General features: G+C 40.6%; 1 protein-coding gene across 2 annotated transcripts in view; it reads right to left on the bottom strand.

The window, feature by feature from the left end:
* The window catches only part of COL24A1 (collagen type XXIV alpha 1 chain), a 245,139-nt gene that overhangs the window by 146,351 nt on the left and 78,701 nt on the right, over positions 1–20,087 (bottom strand). For both annotated transcript variants that reach the window (XM_020795023.3, XM_072997896.2), the window contains 7 exons: positions 18,486–18,539; positions 15,958–16,002; positions 9,397–9,450; positions 9,219–9,263; positions 8,739–8,792; positions 5,223–5,276; positions 4,311–4,364 (listed from right to left, as the gene is read on the bottom strand). In XM_020795023.3, the coding sequence (XP_020650682.3) occupies positions 4,311–4,364; positions 5,223–5,276; positions 8,739–8,792; positions 9,219–9,263; positions 9,397–9,450; positions 15,958–16,002; positions 18,486–18,539 (360 nt within the window). The remainder of the gene's footprint in view (positions 1–4,310; positions 4,365–5,222; positions 5,277–8,738; positions 8,793–9,218; positions 9,264–9,396; positions 9,451–15,957; positions 16,003–18,485; positions 18,540–20,087) is intronic.

Below are 20,087 nucleotides of genomic sequence, written 5' to 3' on the forward strand. Positions count from 1 at the left end.
ATTTGTATACTTACTGTTTTTAGCTTTTTAAATACTGTTTTAATGATGTAAGCTGCCTTCTGTCCTTTTGGGGAGAAAGGCTGGATAGAAATATTTTAAATAAATAAATAGTAAATAAACAAATATGACAGACATTGAGCTATGAGGGGTTTGCCCCTGGCACCCCCGTGGGCTGTCAATTGTCACCCAGAGCATCCTGGCAGGGTCCCTGAGCCCAGCGGCTGCTGAATCCGAGACACAAGCAGGGCAGGAACGACTTGCCTGGGAGGGGGCTGCCACAGATGAGAGCCACCTGGTGGAGGCCGAGGAGGATGGAGCTACCCTGCAGCTGGGGACCAGAAAAGTAGCCTTAGAAAAAACAGGGGGAGGTCCTGATGATGATGATGGTTTAGGACGGTTTAGGACCTCGATACTTGGCGGAACGCTTACTCCCAACTAGTTCTACCCGTGTCACCCGCGCGAGCCAGGAGGTGAGGCTGAGGAGCCTGACGCCGAGGGAGGCCCGAAAGGAAAGAACTAGAAACCGAGCCTTCTCGGCGGTGGCTCCTCGCCTCTGGAATAACCTGCCTCCGGAGATTCGCGCTGCATCCTTGCTGGGTACTTTCAAGAACCAACTAAAAACGTGGATGTATAGGCAGGCCTTCCCTTCCAGTTAATTCCTGACCTTTTTCCTTTTTTTTCCTCTGTATTTGATTTGTTTTGTATTTTTCCCATCTTGCAGAATCATTTAATTAATTAATTGTTATAAATTTTTCTTGAACTTGTTATCCTTTATGTTGTTAGCTGCCTAGAGTGGTCGAAATGACTAGATAGGTCGGGGTATAAATACAATAAATAAACAAATAAATAAATGATGGGACCCCTGCACTTGGTGGGGAGATCCTCCAACCTAGAGAAGGAAGCTGAAGGGATGATGCAAGGGAGGAGTGGGGAGAAGCCCTGAGCACAGGTTTGGGATTCTGATGAGGATTGGGATGACATCTAATGTAACGACTCTTGGAGAGGAGTCCTCATCTGTCTCAGGGTCCTTGGCCCAAAAGAAGCTTGCCCTTCTTGCTGTTTTCCACCCCAACACCAGGGCAGCTGCTGGCAGCCAGTGCCAGGCCAAGCCAGCTCCACTTCCACGCAGAGGTGATGCTGGAGGCAGAAAAGACAAGAAGAGCTCCTGCCACCACTATCTGCGAGCCTCAGGCCTTGCCCAGGCTGCAGGCTTATAAGCCCTCCCTCCCATGAGACTCCACCTTTGGAGACTTATGGAGGCCTCCTTTGAAGGAAACTAAGGACTCACAAGCCCAGTGGACTTAACTAGGGGTCCGGACCAGACTGAACTATCACAGGGGAAAGTGTAATGAACTTCATCCATAGCCGGGACTGTGAGAGTGGAATGAACTCCCAAGCCTATTGTTTCCTAGTTCAATAAACCCTTTTGTTGTTGATTTGAACTGAGTGCAGCCTATGGCTACAGGGACAGAGAAGGAAGTAACCATACCGTAGGTGTGAATCACAGAGAACATGAAGAAGAACTATGTTATCAACACAGTATTGCATCTAATTCAAGCAGTAAATAGATGACATATATTTATATATTCATTTATTGAACCAAAAAAAAAGCAAAACCACGAAATCATTATACAACTAGATTCTCAGGAGGCTGTAGATATTCTGACATTTTGGGCCTAGTGTCAATCACAATATTTAAAAACTTAGCAACATTAAGATCAAATGGACTGTTCTAATTATATACGATTATCAATTTTCTGCATCAGGAAAAAAAAAACCAAGTTTCTTTCCTAGAAGGTCTTGAACAACAGCTGCATTACATGAAGAATCAGTGGCCGCTGTTTAGTTCTCACATTCATAATTAATGAATTGGATCCTGACTCAGTCATGCCCAGAAGAGAGCTGCAGAAATACATGGGATAAATTAGACATGGCTTATCTATTTTAGTTGGTTTCCTCTAAGATGACCAAGTCTAGATCCAACTCATTCCATTTCTTTTGCATGAAGTAAAATTGCCAAGAGGTCCCCCATCAGACCCACCTGTGCCTTTTTTCAGTAGCATTGTTTCATCGTGTGCCTTTAAGACCATGCCCTTTGAATATACATGCAAAACATTCCCTCATAACGGGACTCAAGAGTCAAATGCCTCTTGCTGTCTAGTGCTATTATGCTTTATGGAGGTTTAGAAACAATGACTTGTTTTTTGATGATTTATTAATGACTGCAGAATCGGAAGATTACAGAGCTGTTCATGCGGTAGTTCTTCCAAATCACATCCACACTTGCGGAAGCACACTGATCTGTCCGTTAACCAAGTGAGCTTTCTGCATCAGGTAGTGGACCACCAGGAGTGGTAGATTGTGCTGCTTCTGCACTTCTCAGAGAGACAGATGGCTACCATTGCATTTTCTCCCTGCCCCCCCAAAACCCCTCACCCACTCTTGTATGGATAAAGCAGCAGTAGCCACACAAAACAGCATAGTGCTGCTTTACATACACAGCACCAAGTAGACCTTAAGGCTGGCTCTGTGTAAAGCATCAGCAACCACTCAGATCGTATCTGGCTGCTGTCTTTCCTTCAGCATGGTTTGACGACTGGATGGCTAACTGATTGGACAGCCAGAAGCAGGGAGATGTTGCTGTAGCCCTCCTACAGCCCTCCTTTGGTCCTCCTTGATATCTCAGCGTCCTTTGATACCGTCGACCACAGTATCCTCCTGGGGCGGCTCTCCGAGCTGGGGATCGGTGGCCTCACTTTGGCATGGCTCTGTTTCTTCTTGGGGGACTGTTCCCAGAGAGTGCAGCTTGGTGAGATGACTTCCACCCTGTGTATCCTCAATTGTGGGGTTCCACAGGGGTTGATAATCTCACCAATGCTATTTAATATCTATATGAGGCTGCTGGGGGAGGTAATCCGGAGTTGTGGGGCTCGGTGTCATCAGTACGCTGATGGCACCCAGCTCTACCTCTCCTTTTCTCCAACTGCAGTGGATGCTGTTCCATTCTTTGAACGCTGCTCAGGGACCGTTCTGGGGTGGATGAAGGCAAATGGACTGAGGTTGAATCCGGACAAGACGGAAATCTTGCACATGGGTGGCCCCGGCATCAGTGGGTTGAGAAACTCCCTTTTCTTTGGGGGAGTGACTCTTCCCACGAAGAATGAGGTTCGCAGCTTGGGCATCTGTCTGGACCCAGATTTCACCATGGAAACTCAGGTGACATCTGTGGTCCGGGCAGCCCATTTCCATCTGTGGAGGATTGCCAGCTGCATCCCTATCTAGTCCCAGGGACTCTCACGACTTTGATTCATGCACTCGTACTCTCTACGTGGGGCTACCCTTGAAGTTGATGTGGAGACTACAACCGGTTCAGAATTCGGTGGCCAGATTAATAACTGGGGTGAAGAAATTTCAGCACATCTCCCTAATTTTGGCCACCCTTCATTGGCTATCCGTTTATTTCTGTATCAATTTCAAGGTTATGATGATAACATTCAAAGCCCTAAACGGTTTAGGACCTCGGTATCTAGCAGAACGCCTGCTCCCAGTCAGATCTGTCCGTAATACCCGTTCTTCACAGGCAGGGCGGTTGAGGGCCTTGACCCCAAAGGAGATCCGGAGGGAAATAACAAGACGCATCCCCCCCCCCCCCGGTTGAACAATCTGCCCATGGAGATACGCCTGGCACCCTTGTTGGACGGGTTCAAAAGAGCACTGAAGACCTGGTTCTTCCGTCAGGCTTTCCCTGCGCATTACATTGCTGATATCTCTGCTTCCCTTTTACCATCCTTTTTTGCCATCCTTTCATCATCCTTTCTACCATCTTTATATCCATCTGTTTTAATTTATCCTACTAGTCATGGTATCTGTTGAATGGTTGTATTATTTTATTCTTATTGTGTTTTAATATTGTGTTGTTTGTCTTGTTGTTAGCCGCCCAGAGTGGCCTGGTTGCCAGATGGTGCAGGGTATAAATCTAACAAATAGATAAATACCCACTGCTCCAAGTCACACTGATGGGGGGAGAGGTGGGGAGGTGAAATAAAATGACAAACTGGGCAAGTTAGATGGCAATAGTGATGGGGCAAAAGTGGCATTTCCCCACGCTGCTCAAGAGGTGGATGACAGCTACTTTAACACATAAGCAAGCACCAGCTTGCATCATAGGAGGGTGTACTAAGCTATTCAAGAAGAAATAATTAGGACACAAGCTAACCATCCTTCATGCATAAGCCGTGGAAGAATAATCTATTTGTGCTGCTTTCATTGTAAAATAGGATGTATTACTAACTTCTTACAAATTTTCTCACCTCTGGTCCTGGAGGGCCCATTGGTCCCTGGGGTCCTGGATCTCCAATTCTACCCTAAAAATAGAACAGGCATTATGAACTCAATTTTTTTCTGACCTGGTCTGCTCAAAATATTTTCTACTTCTTAATAAAACTGTAAATATAAAGTCAGTAAAAAGTAAATCAGTAAAAAATAATTGCAAATATATAATTATGCAAATGATGAGTATTTTTTTTCAAAATAGACAAATGAAATATTTTGTTTTTTAAAAGTTGTTTGTTTTTAAAAATCTGTTTTTAAGAAAAGAATTCATTTCTCTATCACTTTGCCGTCAGAGTGGTCATAATAATCCTAACAGGGCTTCCAATGCAGGCAAAATATTTATGAAGTGGTTTTATCCGTGAGTTTCCACAGCCAAGCAGGGATTTGAGCCCAGGTCTCCTGGTATAATAATGCTCTTTAATCTTTGGAAATCTTATTGCTTGATCTGTGTTGAATTAATGATAAATTATTTTCAGTTTAGTACCCATAATATTCCTGCTGTAAGAAAGAACATCTGAAAACTCCCCCTGTGTCTGATATCCATAAAGCCCAATGGCTTATGAATCTCAGTACTATTACTCCTATACTATATGAATCATTCTGAAATTCAGATTATGGATGTCAAATTAGGCAAGCAACTTTGCATTTAGAAGCTGGCAGCACACTAAACATTCCCCTGACAGGATTTTGCCGAGCTTGATGCCTAAGCAAACTAACATGCTCACATTTACTTCCCAATGGCTACTCATAAAACAATAAGATATTGATGGTTAGAAAAGTTCATTCTGGGACAAACAGATACCGTTCAGCAGTTAATCCACACTTTTAGGGGTGTGAGTTGCCAATTAAAATAGTTTTAAAATACAGACAACATATGTGTTAAGACGTACCATGGGACCTGGCTTTCCTCTAATTCCTGGCAGTCCTGGCAAACCAGCAGCACCCTTTGAGAAAAGCAGAGTAGCTATAATTTAAGTAAAATTTATCGCCATTTGGTCTCACTAAAACTCAAGGAAAGACAGTGCAGTATTGTCCGAGAAAATCACTAGTGTTTTTTAATTCAAGCAAAAAAATTACAGTGGTGCCTCGCAAGACAAAAGTAATTTGTTCTGCGAGTCGTGCTGTCTTGCAAAATTTTCGTCTTGCAAAAAGCGGTTTCCCAGAGGGAAACCTATGGTAACCTCACAAGGCGAAAATAATTCATTCGTCTTGTGAGGCATAGGTCTTGCGAAAAACATTCATCTTGTGAAGCATGGCCATAGAAGAAGCTGTCTTCTTCTGCAAGACACCACAGCGATTGCAAAAACCATTCATCTTGAGGGTTTTTCGTCCCATGAGGCGTTCGTCTTGCGAGGCACCACTGTATTTGGTTTTGCTCAAATATTTTTAAATATTTATTTATTCATGCATAACAGATTTTTGCGATGATCTATATTCCATCACATTTTGTTTGCAATTGTATAAGAAGCATTGATTATTTGCCATATAGATGATAAATACATGATATATCCAGTACTGCAGGCACTAGATCATAAAACTGCAATTCTCCACTCTGCATCCTCTGATATGCCCTCAAAATTTGGATCATAGGGCTATGAATTGATTTCAAAGTATTAATGATGACATATAAAGCCCTAAATGGTTTAGAACCTCAATATCTGACGGAACGCCTTCTCCCATCTAGATCTACCTGTATCACTCACTCTAGCCAGGAGGGGCGGCTGAGCGGCCTAAGGCTGAGGGAGGTCTGAAGAGAAAGAACAAGAAAGCGGGCCTTCTTTTTTTTTTTTTTTTTTTTATAATTTTATTTTATTTAGAAACAAGGATAGAGGGTACAGAAAGAAAGAGGGGATAGTAAAGGAAAAATAGTTTTGGGGGATAGGAGAGCATAAAGTATAACATCATCCAATCAATTCATATTACTAATACATATCAACTTTTTGCTTTTTCACAGTTTGATTACCCTCCTGCTTTTATCTTATCATTTAATTTTAATTTTATTCTATGTTATTCCAACATTGTCTGGTAGCTGCTGCCATTTATACAATACATCCCATCTTTCCGTTTCTTTTTGAATTGAACAGTCTTTCAGCCCATCTGACAGAATATCCATTTTTTTCACTTCCCATATTTTCACCATAAAATTATCTGGTTTCAGTATCTCTGCCTCCTTAAGATTTTTGTCATAGTGCTTTTTAATTTTGGAAGCTGCATGGGTCACTGGATAACTCTCTACTGCATTCATATTACCTGGTGTCATGTCTAATACAGACGATTCTAAAGTCTGTACAACTTCATTTAAGTTTTGTTTGGCATCTACTGTCCCCTCTTTCGTCCCTTTCATCAAATTTTCTATTTTGCTAAGACCTGCATTCACTCGCTGGAACCCTGTTAATATTAGCCTTTGTATATTAATCTGCCATTCCTTTTCTATTTCTTGCACCACTATTCCAGAACTTTGGGATTGAACAGACCAAGTCTCCATTTGTTCTTTTGAATTTTTGGGGTCCATCTCAGGCTTTGGGGTTTGTTTAAATACCACAATAATCAACCCCTAGAAATCCTTCCAGTTTCCACAATTTTATCAACAATTCAAACCCCTCATCATAAACCTCCCCTTAGATCTCCCTCCAATCTTTGTCCAGATATTGTAGTATAAAAATCAACTTTTAGCCCAGCAAATACAATATCAATTAGAATCGTGACGCAGTTATTTCTTCTTCTCCTGAGTTCAGCAAGCTTCTATTTTTAGACTCACACGTGGTCACAAACAAAACAACAGTCACAGAGTCTCAAACTGTCCAGTAGATTGTCCTTGGAGCTCGTCTTGTGATCTTCATTAACCCCTTAATGCTCCTTAGTCCAGTCGGCCACGTCAGCTCCAACCACCAGATTCTATTATTTATAGTTCACAAAGTCCAGAGAAGGCAAAGAATAACGTATCCCAACCACGCTGCATCCACCGAAGTCTCTTAAATCCAGTCAGACGGTGTTGCTGTCTGGGATTCTTCTCCAGAAACATAAGATTTATTTTTCCATCTCAGACTCTCGGCTTTAGAATCAGCCTGGCGTTTTAATAGTTCACTTGGAGAAGCTTAGTTTCGCTTTTGAGTCAGACTGATAAGATAAACCCGCCGCTGCATTTATTCTTTCTGCCAAATAATTTCATTCTTATTTCAGCTTAATGAGGCTGTTTCATAAATCAGAGGCTTCGGCTTACTTACTTGTTATATATTTTTAGTTTATATTGATTGCTCTCCTCTCCCCCGGTAAAGGGTTCCTCGCGGCTCAGTGCCAAAAAATGGCGCCCGCTCCAGTCTGTGCACGGTGATTTCTTCAGAAGAAAAAAGTCCGGGTCTGCCTCCCTTTCTTCTCCTTCTGCTGCTCACCATCTGCTTCAGAGAGACTTCTTCTAGACTCTCCTTTGATCCCCATTTCAAAAAGGGGATCCTGGACCGGAGGGTTCCAGCTTTTCCAGAGAGAGCTCCTCTCTGGAGTTGCTGGCAGCACCGCAACAAAGCCCCGCCAGCAAGAAAGCGGGCCTTCTTGGCAGTGGCCCCTCGGCTCTGGAACAATCTCCCCCCCCCCCGAATTTTTTCTGCCTCCCTCACTGGATGTTTTTAAGATCCAACTTAAGACCTGGCTCTTCAGAAAGGCCTTACCTCCTGTCGATGCCTAACTTATTTTGCCATCCTCTAGTGTAGTAATGTTATTGTTTTATTTTATTTTAATGTTGTTGTTATTATTTATTTATTTATTTGATTTATACCCCACTCATCTGGTCAAATTGACCACTCTGAGCGGCGGAGAGTGTTAGCCGCCCAGAGTAGACTTCGATCTAAATGGGTGGGATATAAAATAAATAAACAAACAAATAAATAAATAAATAAATCCCTCTGGATGAAATAGAAGGATTGTGAAAAGAGCTGTGGTGGCAGAGATGGGAGAGTTCCACTGCACTAGCTGAAATACACTAAAAGAAGAATTAGTTCTGAATAAATCTCTGTAAGAGATTTTAATTGTTTTAAAAAACAATTAAAAGCACTGATGTTTCGGCAGCCCTTCCCCTCAACCAATTCCTGATTTTCCCTCTTTTTTCCTCTCTCCTAGTGTCTGTTCCATCTTGTCCAAAGTTTGTCTCCTTTTTAAAATTGTTTTAATTATATTGTATCACGCTTGTTGTAAGCCACCTAGAGTGGTCTTAAGTGACTAGATAGGTGGGATATAAATAAAATAAATAAATAATAAAATAAGATTGTTCCTTCAGTGATAAATGAACACAATACAGGGCCGCTTTGTATAAAACGTTCACACGTCAACAACGTGTTGAGATTAAAAGAAATGGTTATTTCTACGATTATTAAACCTTTATACAGCTTTGATGACATAGAGCCCTTATTAATTACCTTGTCTCCTGGATAGCCCGGCTCCCCTTGCTCTCCTGCAACGCCTTGATCACCCTAAACAACACATTATTATATTCAGAAACACAAAAAGCATTATTAGTAGTAAGCTTTATACAATCCAGCTTTATACAATGGGCAGCAAGTAGTAGACACCACAGTATTAGTTTTCCACATGACTATAACAGAAATATTTTGACATGGGCTTTTTATTTCATAGCCAAAGTACAGTCTCCAGCTACATCACCAAGTATGATGTCAGAGTCTCTAACAATTAGAACAGCCCATAATTTCTGATGTGATTATTCACAGGCATAGAGAACTACAGCAGGAAGTGCATGTTGATTTCAGCACTGAGTAGAAAACAAAGCACTAGAGGATATATCGAACCTTATCAGGGATGCTTTTTCTAAAATGAGAAAGTATACTTGCACATAAGGTTCAAAGTTAAAGTAACTCTGATAATGAAGCTCTTTAGATCACCTTATCACCTTTCAATCCAGGTTGTCCCATACTCCCTGGAAGACCCTAGGAAAAGAAAAGGTGGTGGGGAGAATAAGTACTATTGCTTCACTGTTTGGCAGAGGAATAAAAGAATAACAACTACTCTATTTGCCATTGTTTGGCAAAATGGTCACGTATGAATTAAATAATACTGTACCAGAGGTCCAGGAATTCCCGGTAGTCCAGATGGTCCGACTGGTCCTATCACACCCTAAAGGATGATAAATAGCAGATCAATTATCACAAAGCGTGAAGCTGTCTGAAGTTGCACTGAATTTCTTAAAAGCTTCCAAGAGAACGGTATCTCAGTTGTCCAGGTTAGAGATTTTTTTCCAACAGCTTTTTTTTTTTTTTTTTTTTTTTGGAAGGAGGAGCTTTAGGTGCTACAGAAAAGAATAGGCCCTACAATTAGCTCCTGGGTCCTAGGTTCTCCATTCTGGTCTAAATGGATTGCAAATGAACCAATAAGCACATGATCACACCTGCTGCCATTTTTAGAAGTCTAAACAGCTTCAGAGTGGAGTGGAGTTGATCTACTCAGAGCTACTGCAAAATAAGTGTTTAAGAAAGTGCTGATTAACCCTATCCACTATAATTTTCTCCATGTAAGGTACTCTTTAAAGGAACTGTAGGGGTGAAATCAGTTTAACCAGAAAAACAGTACAGTGAAGGTTTAAGCCCTTCCCTCAACTTCACTTCTCAGAAAGATTCTTGTCCTTCTACAAAAGTGTTAAACAATAAACTTAAACTTTAATTTTTTTAAAAACTGCAGTATATTCAATCAGGGATCTTTTGATTTTATGACTAGTTGTACCCTGAACTGAGGACTATGGATAATGCAGGTAGAAGAATAATTACAATTTTCAGTTATACAGAGATCTGGAGTAGATGAATTTTCAGTTTTACAAGACTTTATCCATTTTACTCTTCTGTGCTATTTTTATACTGCCACTGTAATCATTTACAGAACCTCCATTACAGGGTAGCACAGAGAGACAGTAAACTAAGGGCTTGTTTAGATAGGTATATAGGTTGCCACTTGGATTGCTTTTGATGTGGTTTGGTTTGAACCAAATCACAGCATCTACACATTTTTCAACTTAAAATAAATCTATCCTGCCCCTTTAAGAGCTGTCCTGCTCCTTTCTGGTGCAGTGGTTGAACTTCAGTTTTTTTGGGGGGAGGGGAGTTGTACGATTCAGCACATTTTTTTTTTGCTCACTGTGTAGTGTAGCCTGTGCAGATGGTTATTTTGCTCCCAGAAGGAGTTGTGGATGGTGTAACCTGACGTGACAACTCTTTGATGTACAGTATTAGGTAGGTTGTGACATTAAAGGGACAATCAAGAACCACCTCCTCTATTTTGTCTTCTTCTTCTTCTAAATACTTCCCTAAATGACACAGTGCAATTCTAATACCATGCTAGATTGACGCATTGCTGTTTTGATATGCCACTTACTTTATTTAACAAAAGAATTGTTTATTAAAAATATGTACAAGTCACCTTTCTGCCCAGAGAGTAGTTCAACTGATGTCCAGTTGAAAACAAAATCAGAATAAAATGAAATAAAAACAAACTCAATAAAATTAGCAGTGGAGACTTACATATATAAAACATAAAAGAGAACATAAATGAAATGCTAGATGGAATAATACAATCTTTACTATTCTTCCTAAAGTGCAGAAATTCAGGGGGCCATTTGATCTCTCTACGTGAAGAGTTAAATAATCAGAGTTCTGGTATTGGAAAGGTTTTGTCTTGCACACCTTTCAACCTAACCATATTAGGTGATGGGTCAACCCACATGATCTCTAGTGATGATAACAGATTATGGGCAGCGTCATACAGAAGACAGGCTTTTAGATACACTGCCCCCAAGCCATGGGTAAGGTCAAACACCTTACAGAGGGACAGCAGGTCTCAGGGTGCAAGCTGCGCAGAGAATTACAAAGCTTCCACAGATTTGAAAGGAAGCAGATAAACCTTAGAGCAGGACATGCTGGAGGAGGAGAAATGTGATTTTTACCTGTGAAGTACCTTGAAAGCCAGGGCATCCATCCTCACCCATCTTCACCCATTCCCAGATAGTTCCAGGACATAGTGGCTCAACACAAAGGTGTTTCCATGTATACTATACTTATGTAATGTCAGCACACCAAACACTCAGGAGGGAGGGAAGGGCTCTATAAGAGGGAGCTGCTAGATTGTACTGGGTGCATGCACTTGGACTCATCATGCTATCTAGAGCAAAGCAGGAAGTAGAAGGCTTATATTGTAACTCATGAGCCTTCTTGTTGCAACAGCATTCCTGGCAGGAGTGGTATAGAGTCAGGTTTAAAAAAAAAAGATTAGACAATAAACCTAGCTGTAAGGCCCAGAAAATTCTCCATGTATCACGAGATGTAGGGATGTAACAAGTACAGTGGACCCTTGACTTACAGACGGCTTGACTTACAGACTTTTTGAGTTACAGACTTCTCTGGCCGCAAAATGTAGGTTTGACTTGCAGACTGAGATTTGACTTACAGACCAGAAAAAAACCAAAATGGAACAAAAACGGCCTGTTACGGGATTAATCGGTTTTCAATGCACTGTAGGTCAATGGAGACTTGACTTACAGACTTTTTGACTTGAGAACCGCCTTCCAATACGGATTAGGTTCTCAAGTCAAGACCCCACTGTACTCACAAAATGCCTTGTTCTGCAGCGGCAGAGACTGCGGGGGCAGCAGGCAGAGGGCAGCGGGGGCAGCTTTGAAAGCCCAGGAAAGTGGCACCCAGCGCGGAGGTTGGGGCGGCTTCCGGCTTCCCAGGCTTCCAAAGCAGCCCCCACTACCCTCTGCCTCCCATCCCCACTGCTGCAAATTTTTGGATTTTTTTTTTTGCAGCCCCAGGGGGCTTGCAGTGTGTGTGTGTGTGTGTGTGTGTGTGTGTGTGTGTGTGTGTGTGTGTGTGTGTGTGTGTGTGTGTGTGTGTGTGTGTGTGTGTGTGTGTGTGTGTGTGTGTGTGTGTGTGTGTGTGTGTGTGTGTGTGTGTGTGTGTGTGTGTGTGTTTTCTCAAGGGGACATCCTCCTAAAGCACATTAAAGTAATCCAGCTGGGTTACTGCTGGGGACCAGCTGGAAGCTCTCTACCTCATGGAATGCAAGGATGGCATCTTCAAACAAGGCTTTCATTTGCCTCATTTTCTGTGATGCAATCCTACTGACACTCTACCAATTTAGACTACCTACAGGAGAATACATACTTACACGTTCCCTTACATTAAAAATAGAGATATCTGTAACTGGCATACAAATGTATCAGTCAGCACGTTTTATGCTCGTTCTTTCTTTCATATACCACATGAGTGTCCTGATCTGGAGATCAATGATGCCAAAAAACTATCTGAAGAGTGAGCAAGTTGTTCCTAAATGGATAAATAAAATCTAACTGGAAAAAGGGGTTTTATAGCTCAAAACAGCTAATGAACCAAGTAATTTGGCATCAAATATTCCCTGAAAAAAGGCTTACATTTGTTGGCTCTTCTTATGGGTCCTTTAATATCAAATTTTGAACCACACACTTTGAGCAGATTGCTTTCTGATTACAAAATGCATGATTGCCTCTTTCATTTAAATGTACACACATGTTCCTTCATATCATTTATTTCCAGAACTTCAAAAGTAGCCACCATGCCATTAGCCTTAGTATTTTCTGGCAAAGCCCTCCTTAGTCCTGTTTCCAGTTATTTACATTTTTTTCTTTTTACAGTAGAATATTGAGATTTGATTTAAACCACACTTAATTGTAACTAAGCGCCACTGATTTCACTGGAAGTTGCTTTCTTCCAAGTGTGCTTGGGATCTCAGCCATCGTCTGTAAGCAGTGATTTGGCACTGGCTTAATGTACTTTTGTCTAGAAACAGGCAGTCCAATGTTGATGTTATGGAAATATACATATGGCAAAGTCTTGTGCTGCTCTAAAAGCCAGCTGAAACTATTCCAGCTCTAAGAAAGAAAGAGAAATAACTTAGGTCCTGTGTGTGTTGATTTAGACTCACATGTGAACTTGGATGAAAATGAAGGTTTTCTACAAGTATTGAATAGGGAAATATTTCCACTACAGGGAAGGAATACTTTCTCCTTGTGCTACTTGCTACTTAGCAACACCCAAGAGAAACACATTAAAAATTCTGTTTTAGGAAGCAAAACCAAAGAATGCGACGAAAAATAGAAGTTATGGCATTGAAAAGCACATTGTGTAACATGATGACTAAAGAACACAACTCCATTCACTTCTTGCAGAGTAAGAAAAGAGATTGCTTTTAGTTTATATGGTGTGTTGCCAAACGTTTGGGTACACGTCACAAAATCAGGTATAAATACAACATCTGAATCCATATTCAATCCTCTTTAACATCACTACAAGTACATTATAGGAAACATGACCAAAAGATACACACACATAAAGTACAGCTAGTTTTGCCACTGATTTCAATTAAGAATCATTATTCAAGTATATATTCATGCCACAGGACTTTTTATTATGTTTGCACAATTCACCACAAAGCAGGAACCTTTTGTAATCAGAACTGTACTGAAAAAGCAGCTTGTAACACATAAAACAGAATCAGAAGTCCAAGCAACAGATACGTCTGTGAATTCCAGAAGTCACCACCAGATGCTATATAAATGTTATGACTTGACCACATTAAATGTACGTACATGATCAGTTTATGTACTTTTCATGTGCCTGCTGGGATAGTTGTGAGGTATGAGGCTGAGTACAACCAGGGAAGAATTATAGAACTGGTTAAAGATTATAGTTTTAGAACAGGTTGCTGTGTTAGTCTGTGTCTGAGGAAGTGGACTTGTCCACGAAACCTAACATTAAAATACAGCTGTAAGAAGGCACAATGTTTTTGTCTTTTTAATTTTTCTTTTGTTTTTTCCCTGACAGGGTTGGTTATATACAATTACAGCTTCTCACCGAAAGACTGAAAGCCTGCCAGGAGAATAGGAAGGGAGAGATTCCCTCTCTCTCAGTAGCCCTGCACATCCCTCACAAACTGGTCTGGAGCATGTGAGCACCTTCCAGAGCAGAAATGGCAGAGGCATGGGATGGTGAAGGAAATATAAAGTTCTGCCACGTAAGCAGTGGCCTTGGATCTTGCACATGGAATCTGATGGCCAGTCATCAATGCCATGACTTACTCTGTCTTTACAGACTGGTTATCTCATGTTTCTTCCAAAGATTTTGAGCTGCAATGCCTTTAAAAAGGTGGGTGCTACAGAACCATAGGCTAAACCAATGCAACTCACATGGCCATAATCCATGAGGATACATCATTTATTACTTCTTTTAAAAAATCACATAACAAAGATGTATAATTTGAGTTACAGCCAAATCTGGTATGCTTTTTATTTAAACTTCATCTATTCATACCACTAGCCCTGAAACAAGCACACCTTGTTACTTTCTGGTACTCCTTCTTCTGGTGTTCATAACCCCAAGGCAGGAGGAAAAGTGAATAATGGTAGGGAAAAAGCCAGGTAATGATCTCTAGCAGGGAAGGACTATAAGTAAAAGTTATTAACAACGGCTTATTATAATAAGGTTATAGTCATTCTTGATATAATGAATCTTCCAAAATGTTGAGAATGCAGAAATGCCACAACACTGCAAAAGCTGTATTTCCTTTACTGCCCTCTTCCAACAAGTTACTGGAGCATACTTCTGAACTGTTCTAGAGCTATGATGTTTCCATAGAGCTGCACCTACAGTTAGGCACAGTGAGATAGCTCCCAAGGTGATTCTGGCAATTATTAGAGTGTAGAAAATGTTTTGTTACTTTATTTACTATGACTGAATTTTCCCTGGAAAATATGGAGATGTGGATACTAGAGAACTGACCCATCGGAGTTACAAAGAACCCTGATTTGCAGAAGTGGGGGAGCACCATTTGCTCATCCTTGGGTAGAAAATTGATTTGTGTTTTTGGCCCATTCTCGGAAGTCTGTATTCACACAAATCTGTGCATTTTCTGCAAGTGGTATATATCAAGTCCACATGATTCTGTTACAGTTCCACTTGCCAGAATAATAATAATAATAATAATAATAATAATAATAATAATAATAATAATAATAATAATAATAATAATAATAATAATAATAATAATAATAATAATAATAATAATAATTTATTGTCATTGTAAGTATATACACAGTATACCCATACAACGAAATTCACAGACACCCAGAGACCAGACTCATGCACACACATAAAATTCCCCAAACACTCCCCACCCACTAAAAGTCCCCCACTAAAAATACAAACATCTACACCGCAGGCCAAGTAACACAGTCCAACTAATTATTCACTACTGGTGGTCTTTAAACTCATTATTAATTGCAATTATAGCTCTGGGATAAAAACTATTCAGAAAACGTGTGGTCCGAGTCTTAATTGACTTTTTTAATTGAAGCCCCACTTTTTGCTGTAATTATGGAATCACAATAAACTGAATAAAGTAAAATGACCTAGAATCGGAGTACAGGAAGCCATGGACAAGATCTCCTGGTTCAGACTGCAAAATCCAGTTTAATCTTGCTATTTAACACATTATCCTTGAAATCTTGTCTATTTTAAGGAGAATGATTTTTCTCTATGCCAAATAACATTAAAAAATACCTGGACATTTGAAGAAGGAACATTGGAAGAAATGCATACTCACTCTAAGTCCAGGAAATCCAGGAGGGCCAGCACCACCCATAATTCCCTTTCAAAAAACAAGCATTTGAAAATATCAATTAAAAATAAGTATATTTCTTAGTAAAAAGATTAATATACAATTAAACTATACACTGCATATGGAAGCTGGGCCACTGTCTCTGAAGATGACAGTGGTGGAGGACAAAGAGAGAGAGAGGCCGTAGGACCAAGTAGAGAGTCAACAGAGGCTCTAGGAAGGGAGTGGGCAGGCGGCAGATGGGGTGGAGGCATTAGGTCTCCCTCTCCCAGGTACAAACTGAAAAAACAACAACTATGAACTGATTCGTTTTTCTGGGGTTAATGGGTGGTTCACAGTTTGTGGGTAGCCGTAAACCACTCTGCTTCATCATTTTTCTTGTTCATGTCCATTTCTATTCATTAATTCTATCCTGGATCATCGTTTACATCTCAATTTATCTGCAGAGTATCCACCGAAACAGCCAAATGAAGGCTACATTATGTTTTTCAATGAACAGACCACCATGATTTGCTGTTGACTTTAAAATCTTTATGGACATGTAGGCAATTGACTGATTGGCCATTCACTGCTGTACACAATGATCTGTACAGAAATTACATTTAGAGAATAACACACACTTACACAAAACAATTAAATGGCTAGGTGTCCCCATATGAGACAGAGCATTGGGACACTGGGGGGAGGGGAGTCAGAAACGTTTAATTAATGATAAAAATCTGAGGCTGGTGACATCATCAGCCTATGTGCAGAGTGACACCAACAGGATTTAACTACAATATAGAAAGGCAAACTCATCCTGGGTTTCTAAAACCTAGCTTTAAGAAGTCACTTCTTCTCTCCGTCTTCTTCCTAGCCAAACATTTGTACTGTTAGATTGGGCATGGCACATTACAATCTTAGTAAGTGCATAGGTGCATATGCATGGAGAGAGACGGAGCATGCATATGCATAAGAGCCCAAAGCCAAGACAGATGGACAAGTACTTTCATGCAAACGATACAAGCATGGGTCTGTACTTGCATGTTCTGTTTACATGGTCATGATCTCTAATCAAGAATAGATTTCAGTTCATCAGCAGATATACATGTTCTAACCTCATAAATTTGCAAGGAAATTTCACTACCTTCGGACCCACCACACCTTCTGTTACAGGATGTGTAATAAATATCTTATTAGCTGTGTGCCCTGATGCAATATCATCCACTTCACAGCACCCCAGCAGCTGCAGGCTTGGCAACTGGTCAAAACCAACCTTGGGGAATAGGTATGACTGGTTGTTTTATCGCAGTAGTTGTCACAGACAATTAGGAGGAACTCATTTGCAACTGGATTTATTGACTCATTTTTCTAATGTTTGCAACTTCACTGAACAGGTTAATGTTTACATTTTAGAACACAGGCTTCCAAGTTTGATCTTACTGTTAAATGGTTTGCTCTGATGCAACCATCATACAAAGTTGTTTCCCAGTTGTTTAAAAGATATTACAAAGTAGTGGCTGACAACAGAAAATGTAGAATTCTTCCCCACAAAAGCCTGAAGTCTCATACATTGTTTATCAAATAATCTTCCAATTGACAGACCACTGCTAAGAAACCTTTTAGAAGTGTTTTTAAATGTTTGGAGATATTATTATCAAAGGCTTCTGTCCAACTGTTACTACCTATTTCATGAGTTCAGATGTGAAATAGTTATAGAGGTTTAAATAATACAAGCGATTATTTATTTTGTTTCTGTTGGCAATCCTAATAGAGATCACACTCTGAAGTATTGGAAAATCTGCAACTCAGAATAATATTTTCAGAATACTTTCATTATTGCTGAGAACATTAGTGATTCTAGGATGGCGATCATCAGTAGCCCTGAGAGGTAATTCTTACTGAGAGGTAGTTCTTTGAGCAGCAAAACTGAACGGCTCTTAAATAGAGTGAATTGTAACTCTATAGAACTCCTGCATCTTAAGACCTGTCCAGTGCAGCCTTCTCCATAACCAACAGGTTTAATGCAATACTGCTAAGCTAGAGATTGAGGAAGTAGGTGGTGTACAACAGATTATATTTTCAACTCCACCGTCTAACATATTAAGCCCTCACTGGCAGGGGCCCAAGTTATCTCAAGGATCGCATCTCCTTTTATGAGCCTGCTTGAGTATTAAGATCATCAGGAGAGGCTTTTCTCTCTTTCGCACCACCTTCACCGGCGCATTTGGTGGGTACACGGGAGACGGCCTTCTCTGCTGCTCTCCCACACTTTGCAACTTATTCCCACAGGAGGCTAGGCGGGCCCTATCCTTACTGGCCTTCCACAAGCAGGCAGACCTGTCTCTTCAGGTGGGTTTTCCATGACTGACTGGCTGTCTGAGTGGGGTTTTCAAATGGGTTGTCTAATCTTAAGGGAGCTTGGAGGTGTCAAGCACTGAATAAATTCACTTGAAATTAAGAAAATGCTTTGTCTGAAACTTGTTCTGGTTTGTACTATAATGGAGACAGAGGGAGAGTGACATCTTACTTACAGGACTTCCATCAGAACCAGGTGGCCCTCTGTTTCCAAAATCACCTGGCAAACCCTGATTAAAACAAAAATATGTTTGTTAGCAATCACAGTACACACATGTACATATATTTAAATGAGAAAGCTTCCTAGCAAATGCATTCTCTTTGGAATGTCTAGAAACATGGCTAGAGCTTTTGGTACAATTACTCGTTTTCCTGATTTGACAGCCTGATTCATGCATTAATGCGGTTTCCAGCAATGTTTTGAACATATGAATGAACCATAACAACAACACAACTGAACTGTATTACTGGAAATACCTTTCTTTGCAATCAATTTACCTGTTCAGCTGTTGATCTCCAAACACACAGTCATTAAGCACAGAGAGGTCAACAGGTGCATATGAATCATGGAAACATATATATATTAACAAAAGACAGCAGAGCTAAAATAGACATGCACCAAATTCCAAGTCATGCATCTGCTGCTGGGTGGCACAATCCATACTGCTGTTGAGGTTAGTGGGGGAAAAAAAGAACATTCCTTTGCATAAAAACTCAGACAGCTACCATGTTCAAGAGAGATTTGGAATGGTACAGATTATAATGCATTTCTACTGCATCTTACAGAATTTACAGCATCAGCCCAGACTAGAAACATTTGCTAGAACATCACAATAAATCCTGTGTTATACAGACACTAGCAGCACATCCTGCATTAGAAGGGGACTGAAAGAAATCTGGCTTGTGTGGCAGAATGAAAATCAGTGAGGAGAAGCCATTTATTTACTGGATCTCAGAAACTTACCAGCAGTTGCGGCTTGATGGCAGCGCTGCCAGAGGATAGCTTGGAAGGCACTGTGTTGGTATGTAGCTCCTTAACAGCCAGTCAGCGGCCAATGTGAAAAGAGACTAATGAGCCATCTAACGCTGCTGGCTATTTACCAGCTATACACCAGTGCGGTGCCTCCCAAACTAGCTTGGCACTGTTGAGAGACAGAATTCTGAATCACTAAGTAGTTCTGTGTTAACTGATGTTAATGATCATGATTTCTGTTAATCTTCATAGATTTTTCTGGCATAAATTGCTCAAAAAGTCTCCTGGTGGCATTCTGGGACTGTGCAGCTTGCCCCAGGTTCAGGGAAAATTTGAACTACAGGCCCATTAGCGCTACATGTGCTCCAAACCACTGAGTTATATCAACAACTTTTATAATCATGGTAGAACAAGGCAATTCTTTGATTCGTGGGTTTCAAAGTTTTAAATCCATAGCTACGTATTCAGAAAACTGAGAAGTCCTAAAAAAACAAGGGTGGAATCTGAAGAAATGCCCAGCTCTTGAGCAACAGACGCTCTCCCTTGGATCCCTTGGCTATTCCCTTCACTCTTCACTAGAAAGTGAATTTTAAAAATCCTACTAGCCATGCTCAGACTCTTGGGGATCGCAAAACAGTTCCCGAGATCCAAGTTTAAACTCTTATTATACGTTATTAGAATGTGTCTTGCCTCTGCCCAAGTAAATTTCTCCCAGTGTAAATTATATACCACTTTTAGCTATTTTGGGGTATACAATGTTTGTAGCATTAAAAAAAACACTTGCTGTTGTGCTACTGTAGAACAT

This window comes from Pogona vitticeps, chromosome 4 (genome assembly GCF_051106095.1).
Source record: "Pogona vitticeps strain Pit_001003342236 chromosome 4, PviZW2.1, whole genome shotgun sequence".
In the NCBI taxonomy this organism is placed as follows: Eukaryota; Metazoa; Chordata; class Lepidosauria; order Squamata; family Agamidae; genus Pogona; species Pogona vitticeps.